Source organism: Phyllobates terribilis, unplaced genomic scaffold (genome assembly GCF_046119375.1).
Source record: "Phyllobates terribilis strain yellow unplaced genomic scaffold, ASM4611937v1 Scaffold_12__6_contigs__length_324123572, whole genome shotgun sequence".
NCBI lineage: Eukaryota > Metazoa > Chordata > Amphibia > Anura > Dendrobatidae > Phyllobates > Phyllobates terribilis.
Window position 1 is genome coordinate 207679321 of NW_027362772.1, and position 22912 is coordinate 207702232.

The following is a 22912-nucleotide window of genomic DNA, read 5'->3' on the forward strand; positions in this document are numbered from 1 at the left end:
AGCGAAACCACAGACGCGGTGGACAAGGCAGAGCAGAGCGAAACTGCAGACTCGGTGGACAGGGCTGAGATAAATCGCCGAAGAGGTAAACAAAGACAAAACAAAGGGGACAGAGCTCTGCTCACATGGAACAGACAGGAAAAGAAAGGCAGAACCAGACACACACAAGGCACCCGCAAAGAGGCAGCGAAAGGACTCCAACTCACAAACGGAAGTACAATGACAATGAGTAGAAGTTAGGTGCAGGTTCAGACTCTACAGAAAAAGGGAGCAAACGGACATAAAGACAAAACAGGTAAGAAACTAGGAGACAGTTCAGACAAGAACAGTTACTGCAACAAAATGCAGGAACGAGCCTAGGTAAAGCCAAGTGCTGGTTCAGACACTGCAGAAAAAGGGAGCAAACGGACCTAAAGACAAAACAGGTAAGAAACTAGGAGACAGTTCAGACAAGAACAGTTACTGCAACAAAATGAAGGAACGAGCCTAGGTAAAGCCAAGAGCTGGTTCAGACACTGCAGAAAAAGGGAACAAACGGACATAAAGACAAAACAGGTAGGAAGCTAGGAGACAGTTCAGACAGGAACTGTACTGCAACAAATACAGGAGCGAGTCTGGGTATGCGGCCCCAGAGGGCGAGACAAACAGGCTAGGAGCGTGTTCAGACAGGCCTGGAAATACAGCCTCCAGGAAGGCAGCGAGACAGCTGGCTAGTCTGCACAGACAGGACACAGTTCAGACACGGGAACTGATACCGTAAGGCAGGAAACATAGACAGGGCCTGGCATGTCAGCGACCAGAAGCCAACTGACAGAACAAGATGCTCAGGCATGGATTCCAAGAAGCAGCTGGTTTAAATACCAGGTAACAGACAGCAATAGGCTGAGGACGCATTAGGGGTGTGTCTGCAGCAGCTACAAGAATCAGGAAGTTTGGCTTGCGTCGCCCTAAACAGCAAGAGCAAAGCAGACAACAAGGAAAGAAACCAGAGTGGCAGTCTGGACTGGAGATCAAGTGCGCGCTCTTGCACAGTGGGAGATGGACCACTATGCAAGGACGCCGCCAGGTATGTTACACATTACATGAGTGATATCTATTGTAATTTCTACAACAGCTCAGAAACCGGTGAATCCTCGCTGCGCACAGTGCATGTCCTGGGGGGATTCAAAAGTTTTCATTTTAGACCTGACAGTATAATCCTCCATATAATATTATGGGAGTTACACAGTCCTTCATACAATATTATGGGCGCCACATAGTGCTCCATACAGTATAATGGGCCCCATATATTGCTCCTTTCAGTATAATCAGCTCCATATATTGCTCCATACAGAATAATGGGTCCCATATAATGCTCCTTACAGAATAATGAGTCCCATATAGCACTCCATACAGAATTATGGACCCCATATAATGCTCCATGCTGAATAATGGGCTCCATATAATGCTCCATACAGTATACGGGACCCCGTATAATTCTCTATACAGAATAATGGACCCCATATAATTCTCCATACAGAATAATGGGCCTCATATAATGCTCCATATAGAATAATGGGCCTCATATAATGCTCCATGGAAAATAATGGGCCTCATATCATGCTCCATACAGAATAATGAACCCCTTGTAATACTCCATACAGAATGGGTCCCATATAATGCTCCTCACAGAATGGGCCCCATAAAATGCTTCATACGGAATGGGCCCCATATAATGCTCCATACAAACTGGGCCCCATATAATGTTCCATACAGAATAATGGACCCCATATAATGCTCCATACAGAATAATGAACCCCATATAATACTCCATACAGAATGAGTCCCATATAATGCTCCTTACAGAATGGGCCCCATAAAATAGTTCATACAGAATGGGCCCCATATAATGCTTAATACAGTATAATGGGCCCCATGTAATGCTCCATACAGAATAATGGGGACCATATATTATTCCATACAAAATAATGGGCCCCATATAATGCTCCATACAAAATAATGGGCCCCATATAATGCTCCATACAGTATAATGAGCCCTATATAGTGTTCCATAAAGAATGGGCGTCATATAATGTTCCATACAGAATAATGAACCCCATATAATACTCCATACAGAATGGGTCCCATATAATGCTCTTTACAGAATGGGCCCCATAAAATGCTTCATACAGAATGGGCCCCATATAATGCTCCATACAAAATGGGCCCCATATAATACTCCATACAGAATGGGCCCCATAAAATGCCCCATACAGTATAATGGGCCCCATATAATGCTCCATACAGTATAATGGGCCCCATATAATGCTCCATACAGTATAATGGGCCCCATATAATGCTCCATACTGTATAATGGGCCCCATATAATGCTCCCTACAGAATAATGGACACCATATAATGCTCCATACAGTATAATGGGACCCATATAATGCTCCTTTCAGAATAATGGACCCCATATATTGTTCCATACAAAATAATGGGCCCCATATAATGCTCCATACATAACAAATAAATAATCAAATACTCACCTCTCCTCGTTCCCAGCTGGTCGCAGCTTCAGTCTTTCCAGCTTCTCATGGCTCTCTGCACTGCTCAGGGTACTGATGTAGTGACGTCATCGCACCCTCTGCTCTGAGATGTCACAGAGGGTCATAGAAGGTGGAAGAGACCAGAGCAGTGGGGAATAAGGAGAAGTATTTCAATCAGTTTAAAGCACAAGGGAAGCCAGTGCCAGAGCCCATGCTTGCATCGGGCCCCCCCTACTCACGGGCCCAATAGTGTGCCGGTGTCCCCGATGGCGAGTGGGCCCCACTGCTTGCTCAGGGCCCAGGCACTTGCCCAGGTGGTGACACCAGCCCTGCCCGCTCTAGTTGAGCTATGTCCTCATGTACAGCGGAGACCAAACTTGTAGACAGTATTATAAGTGTGGCCGCACTAGTGACTAGTATACAAGCGCAATCATTTACAATACTGTCTGGCATATATTGTAGCAAATCTGAGGGGTAGTGAAAGCAACCTCCTCTTCTGCCAAGCTCTTCCCACTTTTCAGGAAAGTTCCGTAAATGGCAGAAAGTTTAAAAAGTAGCAATTCTTTTTTGTGCAAAACAGATGTGCACTAAATCCGCAATTTGTTTCCGCTATAAAATTTGCACAATTCACTTAGTAAATTTTCTCCAATATCTTTAAATTCTAGACCATTTGAAAATGATGGATTGACATTTTTAGAATTGAATAGATTTAAAGGAGCAGGAAATCTTGAAGTAAAGCTGAGAGGTGCTCATTAATGCCATTCTTCACATTTCAAGCTTGATTAATGAATAGTAGAAAACTGTCCAATACTGTCATTATTCAGAATTTGATGCATGCTACTGAAACAGTCTCCTAGAAATCTTCTAGAAATCACAGGTTAAATTTCTCGTCTCTTTCATTTTTATCTGGCAGGAAGCTGAGGGGTTAGGGTTTATAATTGTTGTCTCCTATTGCAGACAAAGCAGTGAGAGAAGGTTTATTTTCTGCAGCTAGTTGTCTTATAGCAAGAAGCATGATGACAAGAAATAGTTGATCTCTTAGGGCACATATTAAAGAATAAGAAAATATGAGAAAACATAATATCACAAAATTTCTTATCGAGAATTTAAGCATTCCAAAAATGTTTTTGCACATACAAGTGCTTCTCACTAAATTAGAATATTATCAAAAGGTTAATTTATTTCAGTTCTTCAATACAAAAAGTGAAACTCATATATTATATAGAGTCATTACAAACAGAGTGATCTATTTCAAGTGTTTATTTCTGTTAATGTTGATGATTATGGCTTACAGCCAATGAAAACAGAAAAGTTGTAAATTAGAATAATTAACAAAAAACACCTGCAAAGGCTTTCTAAGCATTTAAAAAGGTCCCTTAGTCTGTTTCAGTAGGCTCCACAATCATGGGAAAGACTGGTGACTTGACAGATGTCCAGAAGGCAGCCATTGACATACTCCACAAGGATGGTAAGCCACAAAAGGTCATTGCTAAAGAAGCTGGGTGTTCACAGAGTGCTGTATGCAAGCATATTAATAGAAGGTTGAGTGGAAGGAAAAAGTGTGGTAGAAAAAGGTGCACAAGAAACCGGGATAACTGCAGCCTTGAAAGGATTGTTAAGAAAAGACCATTCAAAAATTTGGGGGAGATTCACTCAAATGAAATGCAAGACTTACTTTCATCGGAAAAACAACACCTGGACCACTGAGCAACAGTCCAGGTCTTTTTCTCCTTGGCCCAGGTAAGACGCTTCTGGCGTTGTCTATTGGTCATGAGTGGCTTGACATAAGGAATGCGACACTTGTAGCCCATGTCCTGGATACGTCTGTGTGTGATGGCTCTTGAAGCAATGACTCCAGCCGCAGTCCACTCCTTGTGAATATCCCCCAAATGTTTGAATTGCCTTTTCTTAACAATCCTTTCAAGGCTACAGTTATCCCAGTTGCTTGTGCACCTTTTTCTACCACACTTTTTCCTTCCACTCAACTTTCCATTGATATGCTTGGATAGAGAACTCTGTGAACAGCCTACTTCTTTAGCAATGACCTTTTGTGGCTTACCATCCTTGTGGAGTATGTCAATGACTGCCTTCTGGACATCTGTCAAGTCACCAGTCTTTTCCATGATTGTGGAGCCTACTGAAACAGGCTAAGGGACATTTTTAAATGCTTAGAAAGCCTTTGCAGGTATTTTTTGTTAATTATTCTAATTTACTGAGATAACAACTTTTCTGTTTACATTGGCTGTAAGCAATAATCATCAACATTAACAGAAATAAACACTTGAACTAGATCACTCTGTCTGTAATGACTCTATATAATATATGAGTTTCACTTTTTGAATTGAAGAGTTGAAATAAATGAACATTTTGATGATATTCTAATTTTCTGAGAAGCACTTGTATCTATAGATTTGCAACAATCTTTTATTACAAGAAAGGAGATCCCGCATTTTAGTAAGCTAGTTACTTAATCCCATGGATGGGCCAAGGAAGATGACATACTTAGGTTAATGACTGGAGAAAGTAATACCCAATTAATGACATTTATCCTAAATAAGGGGAATCAATCAGCAGGTTTTTGCTATTTTGTTATGGAATCTGAGAGCTGCATGATGTAGGGGCAGAGAGGCTAATAACAGCAATGTATCACTTACTCAACTGCTTGGTATGGTTTTGATATAATCTCTGTATTCTTTGCTGTGAATGTAGCATTGCTATGAATGCTGAGCTGTGTATAACCTGCCCACACCACTGGCTGGCAGCTTCCTGTGTACACAGTGCATTATCAGCAAGCAGCCAATCAGCGGTGGGGCGGGGGTTACACAAAACTAGTCCTCTAGTGATAATCTCCTAGTGACAAAACACTCATTATATTGAAACTACAGCACACATCCTAATAAGTGACCCATCGCTGGAATCAAGGTCTCTGCCCCTATATTATGCTGCTCTCAGATTAAATAGCAAAAAAACTTCTAACAGATTCCCTTTAAAACTAAATGTCTGGGAAGGGCACTCCCCCCTCCAAAGCAAAGTTTCTGTAAAGCTTTTTTTTTATCTCGTCTTTTCTAATATGAACTTTAGAAAAGCTGTATTTTAGGCCTTAAGGAGGAGACTTTCAAGCCGTGAAACATGTGAGACCCTAGTCCACGTCAATCCTGATGCAAGCAGTTATATACAGTGATGACAAGCCGGAAAACCTCCATTTCGACCTTCAGTTATATAGTTTTATAGAATGCCAACACAGCAGTGCACTGACATGGCTCTTGGCTATGTCTAATGATAGAGCTTTTTTTCCATAGGATCATTTTGATTGGCTGCACAAATCAGTAAAAGCATTCAGGAATCAACACATCCACCTACGGTTTATATTGGAGAAAATGTTAATTTATAAGGAGCATTGACAGGAGTCGGGCAGTGCCATGAGGAGAATTCCAATAGAAAAGTGATGATGTACAGTAATTTCTGCAAAATCAGACACGTATTCATCTGGAAAAAAACATATTTATCGGCTGTCACACTGATAATACATGTCCCTCAAGTCCATGAAAGAGAGATTACACCCTGACAAACAGTGATACTAATAGCCTCCAGTTGACAGAAGAAAATATAATCGCTGACACAAACGGAGCCACATTAGCCAAGATAAACTTACTATTTTGCACCAGATTTGACAATATATCTGCAATATTTTTTCATTGTTCTTATTATTCCAGAGAAATTGCTTTGGGGAACATATTATTTGCAAGACCCTGGTCATCCAGTAGGCCGCATTGTGGCTTTTGGGTCACTAGACCTTTACTGTAACAAAGGAGCTGCATGGCTGAGTCTTATGAATGAGAAATCCAGACCCTACGTATAAACTGTATGTGTATATGCGAATGTCCAAGGTTTTATTCATACAGGATATACAGTGGTGTGAAAAAGTGTTTGCCCCACCCTAATTTCTTCTTCTTTTGCATGTTTGTCACACCTAAATGTTTCAGATCATAAAACAAATTTAAATATTAGACAAAGATAACACAAGTTACCACAAAATTCAGTTTTTAAATGAAGGTCTTTATTATTAAGGGAAAAAGAAATCCAAACCTACTGGGCCCTGTGTGAAAAAGTGATTACCCCCTAAACCTAATAATTGGTTGGGCCACCCTTAGCAGCAACAACTGCAATCAAGCGTTTGCAATAACTGGCAATGAGTCTTTTACAACGCTCTAAAGGAATTTTGGCCCACTCATCTTTGCAAAATTGTTGAAATTCAGCCACATTGGAGGGTTCCTGACCATGAACCACCTTTTTAAGGTCATGCCACAGCATCTCAATCAGATTAAGGTCAGGACTTTGACTAGGCTACTCCAAAGTCTTAATTTTGTTTTTCTTAAGCCATTCAGAGGTGGACTTTCTGGTGTGTTTTGGATCATTATCCTGCTACATAACCCAAGTGCGCTTCAGTTTGAGGTCACAAACAGATGGCTGGACATTCTCCTTCAGGATTTTTTGGTAGACATCAGAATTCATTTACCACAGCAAGTCTTCCAGGTCCTGAAGCAGCAAAACAGCCCGAGACTATCACACTACCACCACCATATTTTACTGTTGGTATGATGTTCCTTTTCTGAAATGCTGTGTTACTTCTTCGCCTGATGTAATGGGACAAACATCTTCCAAAAAGTTCAACTTTTGTCTTATCAGTCCACAGAGTATTTTCCCAAAAGTCTTGGTGATCATCAAGATGTTTTCTGGCAAAACTGAGAAGAGCTTTATGTTCTTTTTGCTCAGCAGTGGTTTTCATCTTGCAACTCTTCCATGCATACCATTTTTGCCCAGTCTCCTTCTTATGGTGGAGTCATGAAAACTGACCTTAACTGAGGCAAATGAGGCCTGAAGTTCTTTGGATGTTATCGTGGGGTCTTTTGTGTCCTCTTGGATGAGTCATCGCTGCGCTTTTGGGGTAATTTTGGTTGGTCGACCACTCATGGGAATGTTCACCACTGTTCCATGTTTTTGCCATTTGTGAATAAGGTGCTCACTGTAGTTCGCTGGAGTCCCAAAGCGTTAGAAATGGATTTATAATCTTTTCTAGACTGATAGGTCTCAATTACTTTGTTTCTCATTTGTTCCTGAATTTCTTTGCATCACAGCATGATGTCTAGCTTTTGAGGATATTTTTGTCTACTTCACTTTGTCAGGCAGGTCCTATTTAAGTGATTTCTTGATTGAGAACAGGTGTGGCAGTAATCAGGCCTGTGTGCGGCTAGGGAAATTGAACTCAGTTTCCCAAAAATGTGATAAACCACAGTTAATTTATGTTTTAAGTGGGATGGGGGGGTGCAATCACTGTATCACACGGGACCCTGTAGGTTTGGATTTCTTTTTCCCTTAATAATAAAGACCTTCATTTAAAAAGTGAATTTTGTGTTTACTTGTGGTATGTTTATCAAATATTTAAATTTGTATTGTGATCTAAACATTTAAGTGTGACAAACATGCAAAAGAATAAGGAATTAGGAAGGGGGCAAACACTTTTTCACACCACTGTATCTGATGCAAAATTTTTGTCAGAGGACAATTAACAATTGATCTGCAGTGGCAAAATCTTCACCAAACTGAATATACAGCCAGCGTCACCTATTGTATTGCTAAGAATGAAATCCATGTTGAAACTCCAGAAAAGTCAAATCTGCAACACCAACCAATATATCTTCCAGATTTTCATTGTGTGGTGTTGATGAGATTTTGTAAAATTTATTCCATAATGCTAATAAGGAAAATTCTCATGGAAATGCCGCTGTGCATTCAACCCATGTCATCATTAGAGATGAGCGTTGTTCTACTCGAACTGTTCGCCAATCTCAAATTCGAGCTGTTTTGGGCGGTGTTCGAGCCGTTCGGCGAACACGAACAATTTGAGAAAAATTCGGCTGTTCGAGGTTATGTTCGATAACTGTTCGTGCACCAAAATCATAACTGGATTTTTTCTCAGTAATGATGAAAATTAATGTTAATACGCAGTTTGAGTGTACAGCGGGGTGGGGGGAGGGGCAGGGGATGGATCTCTGCAGGAACAATGAAGATCTCCATTTTTTTTTCTCTTTCCCGCATTTGCAGTGGGGAGGTGCAATCTGTCAGCCTATCAGCAGCGCACACACGGAGCGAAGTGCTTTTTTTCACACAAGCAAGGGCATGTGTCATTGGCAGTGTATGTCATATGTCCTTGCCCTATAAGACCAAGCCATTTTCCCCGTCGCCACCATTTTCTCACTGCTGCAGCTGCGTGTTAGACGGCACCGCTGTTGCTGTGTGCGCTATACCTTGTTAATTTCAAGCCAATTTTCGCACAAATCTACAGATAGCTTGGGAGTAGGGAATAGTTGTGATTGCAGTCCTTTTAAGGACTAGGTTACAGCATTTCCTACGACTTTTATCAGGCAGGTCTGTGCTCTTAAATAGATAGATTGTGGGAGTAAAGACTAATTGTAATTGGAGTCCTTTTCAGGACTAGGTTACATCAGTTCCTATCAGTTTTTGCCAGGCAGGTCTGTGCCAGTGCTGTGCAAGTTTTTTTCACAGCATTTGGCTGAATCTAGCAAAGCTAATCCTTTTTGGCCTATTGCAGAGTGTGTTAGTCAGTGGAGTAGCCTATCTGTGTTGCAAGATATACCACCTGTGTATAGAATACCAATTTTTTTCCTGCACCTAGTGAAGTAAAATCTTTTGGGCATAGCATCATTCTATTAGTCCATCTATACTGACCTCCATCAGGTTGCAAATTGAATATAATTTTTTTCTGCATCTAGCTCTGAAAAAATATTGGGCTTCTAGCTGTGTGTGGGACTTGTTCTATTAATCCATCTATACAGACCTCCATCAGGTTGCAAACTGAATATATTTTTTTCTGCATCTACCTCTGAAAAAATATTGGGCTTCTAGCTGTGTGTGGGACTTGTTCTATAAATCCATCTATACAGACCTCCATCAGGTTGCAAACTGAATATATTTTTTTCTGCATCTACCTCTGAAAAAATATTGGGCTTCTAGCTGTGTGTGGGACTTGTTGTATTAGTCCATCTATACTGACCTCCATCAGGTTGCAAACTGAATATATTTTTTTCTGCATCTACCTCTGAAAAAATATTGGGCTTCTAGCTGTGTGTGGGACTTGTTCTATTAATCCATCTATACAGAAATCCATCAGGTTGCAAACTGAATATATTTTTTTCTGCATCTACCTCTGAAAAAATATTGGGCTTCTAGCTATGTGTGGGACTTGTTCTATTAATCCATCTATACAGACCTCCATCAGGTTGCAAACTGAATATATTTTTTTCTGCATCTACCTCTGAAAAAATATTGGGCTTCTAGCTGTGTGTGGGACTTGTTGTATTAGTCCATCTATACTGACCTCCATCAGGTTGCAAACTGAATATATTTTTTTCTGCATCTACCTCTGAAAAAATATTGGGCTTCTAGCTGTGTGTGGGACTTGTTCTATTAGTCCATCTATACTGACCTCCATAAGGTTGCAAACTGAATATAATTTTTTTCTGCATCTACCTCTGAAAAAATATTTGGCCTTCTAGCTGTGTGTGGGACTTGTTCTATTAGTCCATCTATACTGACCTCCATCAGGTTGCAAACTGAATATATTTTTTTCTGCATCTACCTCTGAAAAAATATTGGGCTTCTAGCTGTGTGTGGGACTTGTTCTATTAATCCATCTATACAGACCTCCATCAGGTTGCAAACTGAATATATTTTTTTCTGCATCTACCTCTGAAAAAATATTGGGCTTCTAGCTATGTGTGGGACTTGTTCTATTAATCCATCTATACAGACCTCCATCAGGTTGCAAACTGAATATATTTTTTTCTGCATCTACCTCTGAAAAAATATTGGGCTTCTAGCTGTGTGTGGGACTTGTTGTATTAGTCCATCTATACTGACCTCCATCAGGTTGCAAACTGAATATATTTTTTTCTGCATCTACCTCTGAAAAAATATTGGGCTTCTAGCTGTGTGTGGGACTTGTTCTATTAGTCCATCTATACTGACCTCCATAAGGTTGCAAACTGAATATAATTTTTTTCTGCATCTACCTCTGAAAAAATATTTGGCCTTCTAGCTGTGTGTGGGACTTGTTCTATTAGTCCATCTATACTGACCTCCATAAGGTTGCAAACTGAATATAATTTTTTTCTGCATCTAGCACTGAAAAAATATTTGGCCTTCTAGCAGTGTGTGGGACTTGTTCTATTAGTCATCTATACTGACCTCCATCAGGTTGCAAATTCAAAATAATTTTTTGTCTGCATCTACCTCTGAAAAAATATTTGGCCTTCTAGCAGTGTGTGGGACTTGTTCTATTAGTCCATCTATACTGACCTCCATCAGGTTGCAAACTGAATATAATTTTTTTCTGCATCTAACTCTGAAAAAATATTTGGCCTTCTAGCAGTGTGTGGGTCTCATTGTATTAGGCCATTTATACCAAGCTCCACCAGCTTTTCAATTAATAATAATTTTTCGCTGCATCTAGCCCTGAAAATAATTTTTCTTCCCAATAGTGGTAGCAATAGAAATATGGGGCGCGCTCCTGGCTTACAAAAATATACGCTTCATAACAAAAAACACCAGCTTAGCGCACTGCATTAATAAGATGGCATCATCGTCTCTCCCAGTGCTAGGCCTACTACCCAGGCTAGCATTCCTTTGCCTAAAACACAATGTATGGGTCCGCGCTAGCCACTATGCTGAGGGGTCTAAAGCTGCTGCTAACGCTTTATAACAATTCAATTGGCAGATTTTCACAGAGCTCTTCCACAATGCCCACCCATCGGGACAACAGTTGCCCACCTTCCCTATGGGATCTAGTGGCGAATAGTTGATGCCATTAATCAGAGCGTCAGTTGCCCCGTCGACGTGGCAAGCATACGGTAAGGCATGGGAAGAGTGGACACGACTAGTAGCAGGCAGACGGGTTGACCAATGTGAACAAGCCAGATCACAAGTCACCATAGAATTTCTCCACCAGCTAATGATGAGGGGCATATCAGGGGCGTTAGCGCAGCGGTGTCTGACCGGAGTAGCATTTCACTTCCAACTACTGAATTGGGGAGATGTGACAAAGATTCATCATCAGACAATCCATAAAAGGGTGGAAAAGGGGTCAGCCAAGTCAGGAGTGTAGACGTCCCGTCCCGTGTCACTAAAACTGATTTCTCACATCATATCCCTAACACCATTAACATGACACTCACAATTTGAAGCAACACTACTGTCTACTGCATTTGTGATCGCCTTCTTCGGGGCGCTATGCATAAGCGAATTAGTCCCTCAATCCAAAATTAGCACCAGTGGAGGCTTATTACACCAGGACGTAGTCATAGGCAATAATGCAATACGTCTACGCATACACAAATCGAAAATGGTTCTAGCGGGCAGGGGCACTTGGGTACTTCTACAACCCACAAACGGTACACTGAGTCGGGTAACAATAGTAAAACCATATCTAACCATCAGATCACAAAGTAATTTGTTCCTATCACACATTGATGGGACGCCATTATCAAGATACCAGTTCCAAGCTATATTTAATAAATGCATAACATCGGCAGGGAACCACTCCAAAGATTACGGGACACACTCATTCCGCATAGGCGCGGCCACAGAAGCAGCAAGAGCAGGACTGTCAGAAACGGAAGTTCAGAGGATAGAGAGATGGTGATCCACATGTTTGGCAAGATACATAAGACCGGACTTGTTATCCTAACGTGGTTTGTTTCTTTTACAGGTGACGCTAAGCCAACAGTGTGGGTGATAGGCCACTCGTATATATATTGGGCAGATTAAAGGGCGAAAGTCCGCCCAGGCGGGAGGAAATTAGAGTTTCATAACACATATTTCAACTGGAGAGGTATTAGAGGCCTGCTATGGCCACAGGTACTAATGGAGGTAATCAAGGTAGGGAGAGAGGCAAGATGTCTGGTCATCTTAGTTATACAGGCCGGGGGAAACAACCTAGGTCATCACAAGAGCGCATAACTAATGGCAATAATGAAACTAGACACTGAGCGCTTCAGAGAATTTTTCACAAAACTAGCTTTAGTATGGTCAGAGATTGTGCCGATAGCGGTATGGCAAGGTGCGCGAGACATCACGGCCATCGAACGGACAAGGCGGGTAATAAATATTCGGATGGCAAAATTTAGAAGAGACAGAGGCGGTGTAGTGGTACGACACCGACAACTGGAAGGAGATAAAGCAGGCCTCATACGGCCCGACGGTGTTCACTTAATGGATATTGGACTGGACATATTCCTGTCAGGACTCCAGGACGGAGTGGAACAAGCGTTAAGAGTGATGGGTGGGGGTCAGAGTCCTGCATACGAGTACGCAGGATCCTCCGTGGCCTGGAAATAGAAAGGACATGTTGGAGAGTTACACTTGTTGGCCAAGTTGCCGGAGTGGAGACCCAGGGCATGCTGCAAAAAGCTGAATTATTTTAGAAATAAAATGTCTTTCTAATGGAATGAGTATAAAGAGTTAATAAAGCTGTGACCGATCCTCACCCATCCAGTTGTAAGAGTTACATTATTGTATTGTCAAGGAAAGGGGGGCGGTAGGGGGGCTGAGCGTCTGGGTTTGGTTGGGGGTCCCCACAGTCTGCCTAGGCTAGATGCATTTAAAAATTCTTATTAGATACACAGGCGGTGCAGCTTGCTTCGCAGCTGGGCTACTACGCCCAAAGTATTGCCTAGGCTAGATGCAGTTAAAAATTCTACGCTGACTAGCAGACACTGAAGATTTGGAGCAGACCTCTGAGTAAACAGCTCTTCAGACTCAATCATCTGTGTTACCCCAAGCCATAGTGTATGTAGTTTCTTACAGTTAAAAGGGGGGGGGAGCGACCCAACCCACCTGGAATTGACGATGCCAACGTCACGTAAGACACAGCAAGGGGACTCCAAAAAGAGTTTCCATTTTTTCCCAAAATTGTGGCACAGACACCACTTAACCCTAGAATGCATACCTGGGGCCTCGCAGTCCCGCCCTGTTAATTGTTTTCTATTTTCTGCAAGATTACTTTAGTTAGAATTTTGAAACTCTAGGTATTCTTCATGTATATAGTTGTTTGTCATTTGAGTTTGAGTTATTCAATGTTATTTGCACACGGGCCTAAAAGGCCCCAGGTATATGAAAGTGTAGATTTTTATGGTCATGCGTTCTAGGGTTAAGTGGCATTAATTGCCCCACAGTTGCTTAAAACGGTTGGTGAGGTGATATTACCAAATCCTCAAGCTTTTAGCCTCCCAAGGATAACACAGGATTAGAAAAGTCCTTGCGAATCCATGATTTGTTCATCTTTATGAACGTGAGTCTGTCTACATTCTCAGTGGACAGCCGCGTGCGCTTATCTGTCAGCACACCATCAGCAGCGCTGAACACACGTTCAGAGAGAACACTGGCTGCAGGGCATGACAAGATCTCCAAGGCGTGAGTGGCGAGCTCCGGCCATTTTTCCAGATTGGAATACCAAAATGAGCAAGGGTCCAGTGACACAGTCATGGCTTCGATGTTCACTTGGAGATACTCCTGCACCATCCTCTCTAGGCATTGACTATGTGTCAGACTACTTGTCTCCTGTGGCCTTGCAAAGGATGGTCTAAAAAAGTGGTGAAATGATTTCACAAAATTGCTGTTACCAGCAGATACTGTGTTACTGTTACGGTTTGAGTGATGAAGACTCGACAGTCCCAAGGTTGGCAAGTTAGAACTGTGAGATTCACTTCGTGCACCACTGGTGTTTTGTGGAAAAGCACATGTAAGATTCTGCAACAGCGTCTGCAGATACTCCTGCATGCGTCAATCCCTTTTTATGGCAGGAATTATTTCGGCAAATTTACTTTTGTACCGGGGATCTAAGAGTGTGGCAACCCAGTAGTCGAGATTACTTCGAATTCTGCAATCTGAGGGTCATGTTGCAGGTAGTGCAGCAAGAAGGCACTCATGTGTCTTGCACATCCAGGAGGACCAAGTCCTTGTTGTGTTGGTAGCGAGGTAAGAATCATGCTTCTTTCCTCTGCCCTCTCCCCCCAACCTCGCACAACAGAAATGTGATCAAGGTCTCCCTCATCTGATAAGTCTTCCATGCCCATCGCCAGTTCATCCTCCACTTCTTCCTCGGCTCCTGCACCTTCCTCAACAGTTTGGCTGCTACCATGCGCCCTGTTTAATCCCTCTCCCCCACCCTCCCATGCCTGCCTCCTTGGTGCTGCCAACCGTCTGGACCTTGGAGATGTTATCCCTTCCGCATACGACTCCTCCTCTACTTCCTCCACCTCCTCTTGTCCGACCACCTGACTCTGAATTCTGTTTAATGTGTGCTCCAGCATGTAAATCACCGGAATAGTTATGCTGATAATGGCATCGTCGTCAGCACTAAACATCTTCGTCGCCATTTCAAAACTGTGCAGAAAGGTGTGTGGCGCCCCTGAGGGTGCAGTCACCACAGAGTTACTGCATCTCACCCAGAGGTGTGGTATCTCACCCTCAGGTAAGGAAGGCGTATGGCTTGGGACCCTAACACCTGCATCCAACACATACCCGCAGTGGGGTTAGGGCGAGATTGCTCCTAAGGGAGAGCACAGTCCCAGGTCCCTAGCTGGTGGGAGGATCCTATGTAGTGGGTGCTTAGGGGAGCAGCTTAGGGGAGCACATGACAGGGAGAGTATAAATTGGAAGCCATCTTAGAAAGAGCAAGCCAGTCAGAGGAGGAAAAGTGACAGGAGCAGAGGCTCGGCATGAGCTCTGCTCCGGAGGCAGGCCTAGCCTGGGAGGCCCAGGACTGAAGGAGAGAAGAGAAGAGTGGGAGCAGGAAGGCTCCAGGAACCAAAGGGACCCTAGGGCTACGGGCCGTGCAGAAGGCCACCTGTACTCCCGCTGCTACCAGGAGGTAGAGGGGTCAGGCCAGATAAGGGGAACCGGTCCCTCAACTAGAGGAGAAACAGCAAGGCTCAACTAGAAACCGGAGGCTGCAGCATTTCATGTACTGCAGGCAAAAGTCCACACCAGTCTCACTAAGAAGGTAGCCACATAGGACCCAGGGGACGGAACACAAGTCGCACGCCAAGGCCCGAGGATACCGGATAGAAGTGTCACTGGGTGTGAGGTGCAGGGAGAAGGCCAGAGAAAGGACACACAGAAGGGGGTCCTGCTAAGTACTCCAGAGCTATCTGGGGGTGGACTGAGCCCCTCACTGAGTACGCACAGCACGACGGGTGAGATAGCTCTGGTACCTGTAATCTGGACTGCAACAACTGTGAGTAAAGATCTTGGGACTGCATCACACGGACTCTGTGTTCATTACTGACTCCCTGCACTACAACCACCATCATCCACCCACACTGCCCTGAAGCTACACTCTTCCTGTGGTGAGTAATAATACCATTGCAGCAAAACCACCAGCTTCAGAGGACTGTTCCGCAGCGGCGGCCCCTTTGGCCGCACTCCACAGGTGGCGTAGTCGGACATTATAAAATCCATATATACAAATTACCGTTGGATTGACCGCCCTGGGTCACGGACCGGGTCACCGCCACAGTGACTACAACCCCCAGCGTCTACCGGCCCGGCTCTGGGTACCCCACGGCCCAGGGGGCGCGTCAACTTCATAGGTCCCTGATCTGAGACCACTCCTGCTGTGTGATTTGCCCCACCTCTGGATCTCGTTGGCCCAGGCTATACGTCAGAAACTATTGCACCAGGGCTTGTCGGTGCTGCCACAGTCGCTGCAACATGTGCAGAGTTGAATTCCACCGTGTCGGCACATCGCATTTCAGCCGGTGAACTGGCAGGCCCAACGACTTCTGTAGAGATGTAAGTCGTTGAGCTGCGGGATGCGAACGGCGGAAGTGAGCACACAGCGACCGTGCCCTCTGCAGAAGGCCATCTAGTCCAGGATAGTGGGCTAAAAATTTATGGACAACCAGGTTCAACACGTGAGCCATACAAGGCACGTGTGTAACATTGCCCCGGCGAAGGGCCGCATCCAGGTTTGCAGCATTGTCGCACACGGCCTTCCCTGGTTGCAGGTCCAGTGGAGACAACCATTCATGAAACTGGGTCTCCAGAGCTGACCACAAGTCCTCAGCTGTGTGACTCACATTTCCCAGACATTTCAAAGTAAACACTGATGCCGTTGAGCCCTGCTGCCAGCATAGTAAGGAGGTGCGCAGTTAGAACGCAGGTGGCATTACCAGACAGGCTTTGGGTGCAGGTGGAGGACCGAGAGGAGGTTGAGGAGGCAGAAGCAGTGGAGGAACTTCTAGATAAAGAGGATTGACGTACAACTCGCGGGGACGGCAAGACTTGGACAGCAGCCCCTTGTCCTGCTGTCACCATAGTTACCCAGTGCCCTGTCAGCGACATGTAACGCCCCTGTCCATGCCTACTCGTCCAAGTGTCTGTGGTGAAATGCACCCTGTCACACACAGAGTTTCTCAAAGAAGCGGTGATGTTGTGTGCGACATGCTGGTGGAGCGCAGGCACACCTTTCTTTGAGAAGTAGTGCCGACTGGGCATCTGGTACTGGGGTACTGCGACGGACATAAGGTCTCAAAAATCCACTGTGTCCTCCAGGCGGAAAGGCAGCATTTCTGTAGCCAACAGCTTGCAGATGGTGAAATTCAACCTCTTAGCTTTCTCATGGCTAGGAGGAAATGCTCTTTTACTTGTCCACATCTGAGGGACCGAGGGCTGGCTGTTGTGCTTTGACGGGGTTGAGTAGGGTGTCCCTGGCAAACTGCCGGTCTGTGAGGAAGATGCAGGCGGACATGTTAGGTTGCCTTGATCCAAAGGTGGTGCTCTCGATGTCAGAGAGCTCTCAACACCAGCAGGTGTTTCCACTTCCCAATGAACTGACGACCTGCCAATCACACTGGCTGTTGCAGGTAAAGAGGTGGCAGGTCTGCGTCCAAAAACATGTGTGACTGCTGTCCCCCCAGTCACAGAGGATGAAGAGGCCGCGGATGCACAAGATGGGGCAGACGGTGGTTGGCCCAGCCTGCTAGGCCGCATTGTAGCACAGTGAGCTTGCCACTGCAACTTATGCTTCATATCCATGTGACGGTACATGCATGAAGTACTCAAACTATGAATTTTTTGGCCTCTACTTAGCTTTTGGTGACAAATATTACAGATAACACGAGTTGGGTCATCCTTATCGATCTGAATAAATGCCCAGGCTATGCAAGGCTTAGAGCCCATGCGACCTGAAGAGCCACTACGACTTGTGGTCAGAGGCGGAGTTGTGGTTGAGGATGCAGTTGTTGACGTGCTTCCAGTACTCCGTCTCTGTCCAGGAAGGCGCAACCTAACCTCGTCGTCAATAGCATCTGTGACGCCCCGCTGCGCTTGGTATCACAGATCCTAGAAGAGTGTATTGATGGAATCCTCCACAAGAGGCCCCCATAAACATTCACACATCTCCACCTTCCACCTCAGACCAGCAGAGGGAGCCCGTTAGGGATATAAATAGGGAAGGTGGAGCTAGGCAGTTCAGTTCCTCTGAAGAGTTCCTGCAGTAGAGAAGCCTAAGAGAGGTCAGTCTGCAGTGGAGCTCAGTCTAGTCTAGAGAACTCAGTTAATAGTTCAGCAGTGGAGCACGAGGCTCCTGCTAGCTAGATTCAGGGAGCCCAGATAGAGCTTAAGGTGTGCCGGCGTCATAAGATCGGTGAAGCGCGGCAAGCTGCCGTTAGTGTGTATAGCCTATTGAGGGCCCGAGTAGGCCGAAGGCGAGTGGCGAGTTAGTACATAAGGGGCAGAGGAGCTTAACCAGCTCACCCCGAAGCATTTACCGGACACCGGATCCGAGCTTACCGGGATCTCTATGACCCAGTAAGGCATAACCGGAATCCCTGGAGAACTACAAGTCCCAGGATCGCTAAGGTGCTGATACGTAACAGAGCCAGGAGACGCTTAGGCCCCGCATACTGGGAGCGTGAACTTCAAGAGAAGGCCCTACCACAAGGTCAGCCAGCGCAGGACAGAGACAAAGTTAGGCCTAGCTCCAGGCAGGTCAGAAACTTACTGCGCAGAGGCAAGAAACAGGAGGCCCTACACCCGCTCATTGGGGAGGATCCTGATATGCACCCTTCACCCTACAGTGCTCCAGGATGTGCCTGAATTTCCTCCAGTAAAAGGTACTGAAGTGACTACCGTGTCCGTTTCCGTTCTTGCTCTGACCCAGCTGGGTCTCGCCTGTCCTGCATTCCCCCTGCATACGCTGCCCTGAGACCTAGCTCCACCTGTGGGGAGCTATACCATCGAGCTGCCTTATCACGGGCCTCAGTGGACTGCTGCAGCGCTGGTGCTTCTCACCAGATACCACAGGTGGTGTCACAAACTCTTATAAAATTAACAATTATCCACCCTTTTAAAGAGTGACCCCAGGGTACGGGCCAGGGAGCCGACCACCGCGACATCCCAAAGGCCAGGCAAAGGCCGGGGTGACCTCATCGACTGGCTGACTGTGGGTTGACAGTAAGTGGGATCTCCAACCTTGTCATCATCACCCTGTGTGTTATCACACCCGTCATCCTCAAAGCCAACCTCTTCCTGCCCTGACCGAAAAGTCAAGTTGTCGCGCCAATCAGGTATTTGAGTCTCATCATCGTCTTCATCATTGTCTCCACCAACAGGAGTTACAGTTTGGGAACGAGGGTCTACATTATGCTCAGAACCTTCTTCATCTGGTCCTGGATCCGACTTATAAAGATTCTGGGCATCAGTGCAGATCATTTCCTCGTCTGGATTAACAGAAGCTCTGGAGCAGACCTCCGTTTCCCAGGCTATAGTATGAGTAAACAGCTGTGCAGACTCAACCATCTGTGTTACCCCATACTCAGACGGGCAGCTGGAGACTTGGGAGCTGTGAGGAAGCAAGTGCGATTGGGGTGACACCTCTGAGGACTGGAGTATTTGTGATGTTGAAGTTGAGGTGGAGGAGAGCCCACTTGAAGGAGCACTTGATATCCGCTGAAGCACCTGCTGTTTTTGTGCCTCATCTGGAATTTGTAGCGATGGGCGTGTCCGTAACAAAGGGATCGTATCACATTGTCCACGAAAAGAAGTCGACATGTTAGTTTGGCTGGAAGATGGTCTTTCTTCTGCAGATGTTACTCCCCCCCCACCGCGGGGGGCTCGACCCACCAGCGGACAGGCACCAGTATTAGGAGAGGGGGGCTGGCCGTCAGGGTCCACCGCGGCTCTGGCACAAACCCGGCGACACGGAGGTGGCACGGGCAGGAACGGACTGGCCGTGTCGGCTTCTCACTTTTTGGATTTTAGAAGGGCATGACATGCCTATATCTGTGTCTCCCCCTCCTTTTACTCCTCCACCTCTTTTATTTTCGCATGACTATATGTACTTGTCACTTTTCCATGTGTTAGTTATGTCTTCTGAGCAGTTTGTCAGCTTTTGGACACCTTTGAAGGTGTTTTCTATGTGTTTCTATGTGTTTTTGTTTGCCTGCCATTGGTTTTAACGGTGTTTGAAGGTGTTCGACGAACAGTTCGACGAACAGTTCGGCGAACACACGGGTGTTCGACGAACCGAACCGAACTCGAACACTACGGGGGTGGCTCAACACTAGTCATCATACACTTACAGTTTGAGGATTACTCCACAACCAGCCACTCAGGAACTGCTTCGCACCTGCTTCAACTGGGCCGGACTCCATTTCCCTACAGCTGCCATCCTTTACTGTGCTTCATGTTGGGTTTTACAAGTTGGTTGGCGTGTCTCAGCAACATCATCTCCCTACTTTAACACACGCATGTGTCTAGTGTTACGATAGTACTGCGTGCAATGTTGTTTCTTTGAACTCTATGTATATTCAGCTTCTTCTGTTTCTTCTATCTCTTACTGATATCTCCTTAGTTTTCTATCATTCTGCAACTAGCATTTAAAGGGAATCAGCCAGCAGGATATTCGTACCTCATCTAAGAGCAGCATGATGTAGGCAAAGAGACCCTGAATCCAATGATGTATCACTTACTTTACTGGGTGCAGCCATTGTGACACAATCAGAGCTTTTATATTTAGCATAAAGCAGAGCTGAGAAAGCTAACCCCGCCCACAAAAGAAAGTCCATAGACAGTGAGCTGCTTAGTTGCCGGACTAGTCCGGCATTGTTAATCTCTTAGTAATAAATCCTTCACAGTTAGTAAACAACAGCACACACTTTGACAAGTGACATACCCCTGAATTCTGTTTTCAGCCTCTATCTCCTGCTGTCTTCAGATTACATAGCAAAAAACCTGCCGACAGATTCCCTTTAAGGTTCAAAGACCAAGCATGTTAACCCATCGTTTACAGTAAGAGCTATGAACTGACATTTAGAGACTAATCACTACGCTGTATTTATCTTTGGCAATTCCTGTGATTTCTACAAACAGACAGACTTGCTGATTAACTCTCTGTGGGTAATCCCATCGTTTGCTGTGAGCATCACGAACTGCTAATACAGACTACATATTCAGTGATTTTGCCATCTACATGTTTAAGCTGCTTCAGACCTGCCATTATCTTCATCTGCGCTCTGGTTCTGTGACTTCCAGCATATTCTGCTTTGCCTCTTTGTCTGCCGTCTAGCAAAACCAGTTGTCAGGGTCCTCTTGTTCCATATGCCTTCCAGCCTGCTGTGCCAATGCCATGGGTCCATGTGTTCACCATGACCTGCATATTTGTGAATCCACCTCAATAAGTGAGCCTAATAGGAACCATATTAAAGGGCCCCTTAAATTAACTCTCCAGCAGATAGTAGCTTTTGCAGACAGGGCAACCGGGGTGTCATGGCGTTACTAAAATATGGGCCCAGTATTAGATAACAACACTGACCACAGGGTGACAACTGTTCTGCTTAATAATATAAATCTACTTTATTTTATTTTAAAAATATAATGTATTTTATGTTAAAGTATAGAAATAGTCAATAACAATTCAATCCTTGTATGATGGTTTATGTACATTTGTTTTGTACATCGGCAGTATATATGATCATTTTCATACTAATGTCTTACCCTCTGGTCACAGTAGGGGGCGTTGTCTGATGCTGACATATCATAATATGATGTTTGTATCGGCAGTGTTATAATCTCCTCTTCGGCCTTCACAGGGTCCAAGTGCACAACCTGATGGGACAGTGATATACATAAACGCGTCTGAACTTTATATGTTACAGCTTTTATGTCTGTTACATAACAATCATGGAAAATTTACAGCCAGAGTTTTATTTTTTATCTTTCATCACATTTTAGCACTTTGTAATTTGTTAGTTTAAACAAGATAACTCTTTTCTATAGTTTTGCTTATTTCCACTCAGGACATCTAAAACTGCGAAAAATAAAAATTTGCAGTAATTTTTCTTGAAAGCAGTGATCTAATTATTTGCTTTGGGACTTGTTTATCACTTTGACATAATTCTACAAAACTAAAAATGTAATAACACCTCAAAACTTTATTTTACTATATAAAAACTACACATTTGCTCTACACACAATAGGCTAGATTCATTAAAGCTTTCATGCCAGACTCATAAAAACTTTGATAAGTTGCAAAATTTAGGCACAACTCAGAGTTGAGCAAATAATTAGCGACTTTGGATGTTTTCACTCCTGCTTCTCTCAGCTCTGAAAAAAATGGGCAGAACTGAGTCAGGAGGAGGCGCCACATCTTGTCTAATTCATAAGGAGCTGTGGTGTTTCCTCTGCCAGAAATCTCACTCCAGTACCTGACTGGAGTAAGATCTGTGCCATGGAGCACGGAGACGCACACCACTCGTCCGCACTCCAGCTTCATAAAGAGGTTATTTAGCACATCATCTATCACGTGAGATCAAGTTGTCTGACAGTACAGTGGCAGCAAGAAACGTGCTGGCCAAAAGATATTAATTATGCTATTGATTTCAGATCCCATACTGCATATACTACTCTATCCACATGTAAAAACCTCCTCTCATACAATTTACATCAATGTTTAATCTAATATATACATACTTTTAAAACTGCTCACATGAAATAGAATAATAGGGTATGAACTATCAATTTGATGCCAGAAAATAATACCCTTCTATTAAAATATAAATCTTTATTGATATACATTAAAATACTTTGTATTAAAAAGATAAACGATGTATAGATAAATCAATGTGAATAATCATCCCTGGTAGGATGAAAAAGATCCCAACAGAGGGCATAGTATTAATGCAGGAATAGGGGAAGTCCCAGTAGATAGTTGATAGAAGGGGATCCTACCAGGGATGATTCTTTACATTGATTTATCTATACATCGTTTATCTTTTTAATACAGGGTATTTTAATGTATATCAATA

General features: G+C 44.2%; 1 protein-coding gene across 3 annotated transcripts in view; it reads right to left on the reverse strand.

Moving 5' to 3' along the window:
- Positions 1-22912, reverse strand: part of NECTIN1 (nectin cell adhesion molecule 1) — a 463174-nt gene that overhangs the window by 19005 nt on the left and 421257 nt on the right. For all 3 annotated transcript variants that reach the window (XM_073656638.1, XM_073656640.1, XM_073656641.1), the window contains exon 8: positions 21603-21713. In XM_073656638.1, the coding sequence (XP_073512739.1) occupies positions 21603-21713 (111 nt within the window). The remainder of the gene's footprint in view (positions 1-21602; positions 21714-22912) is intronic.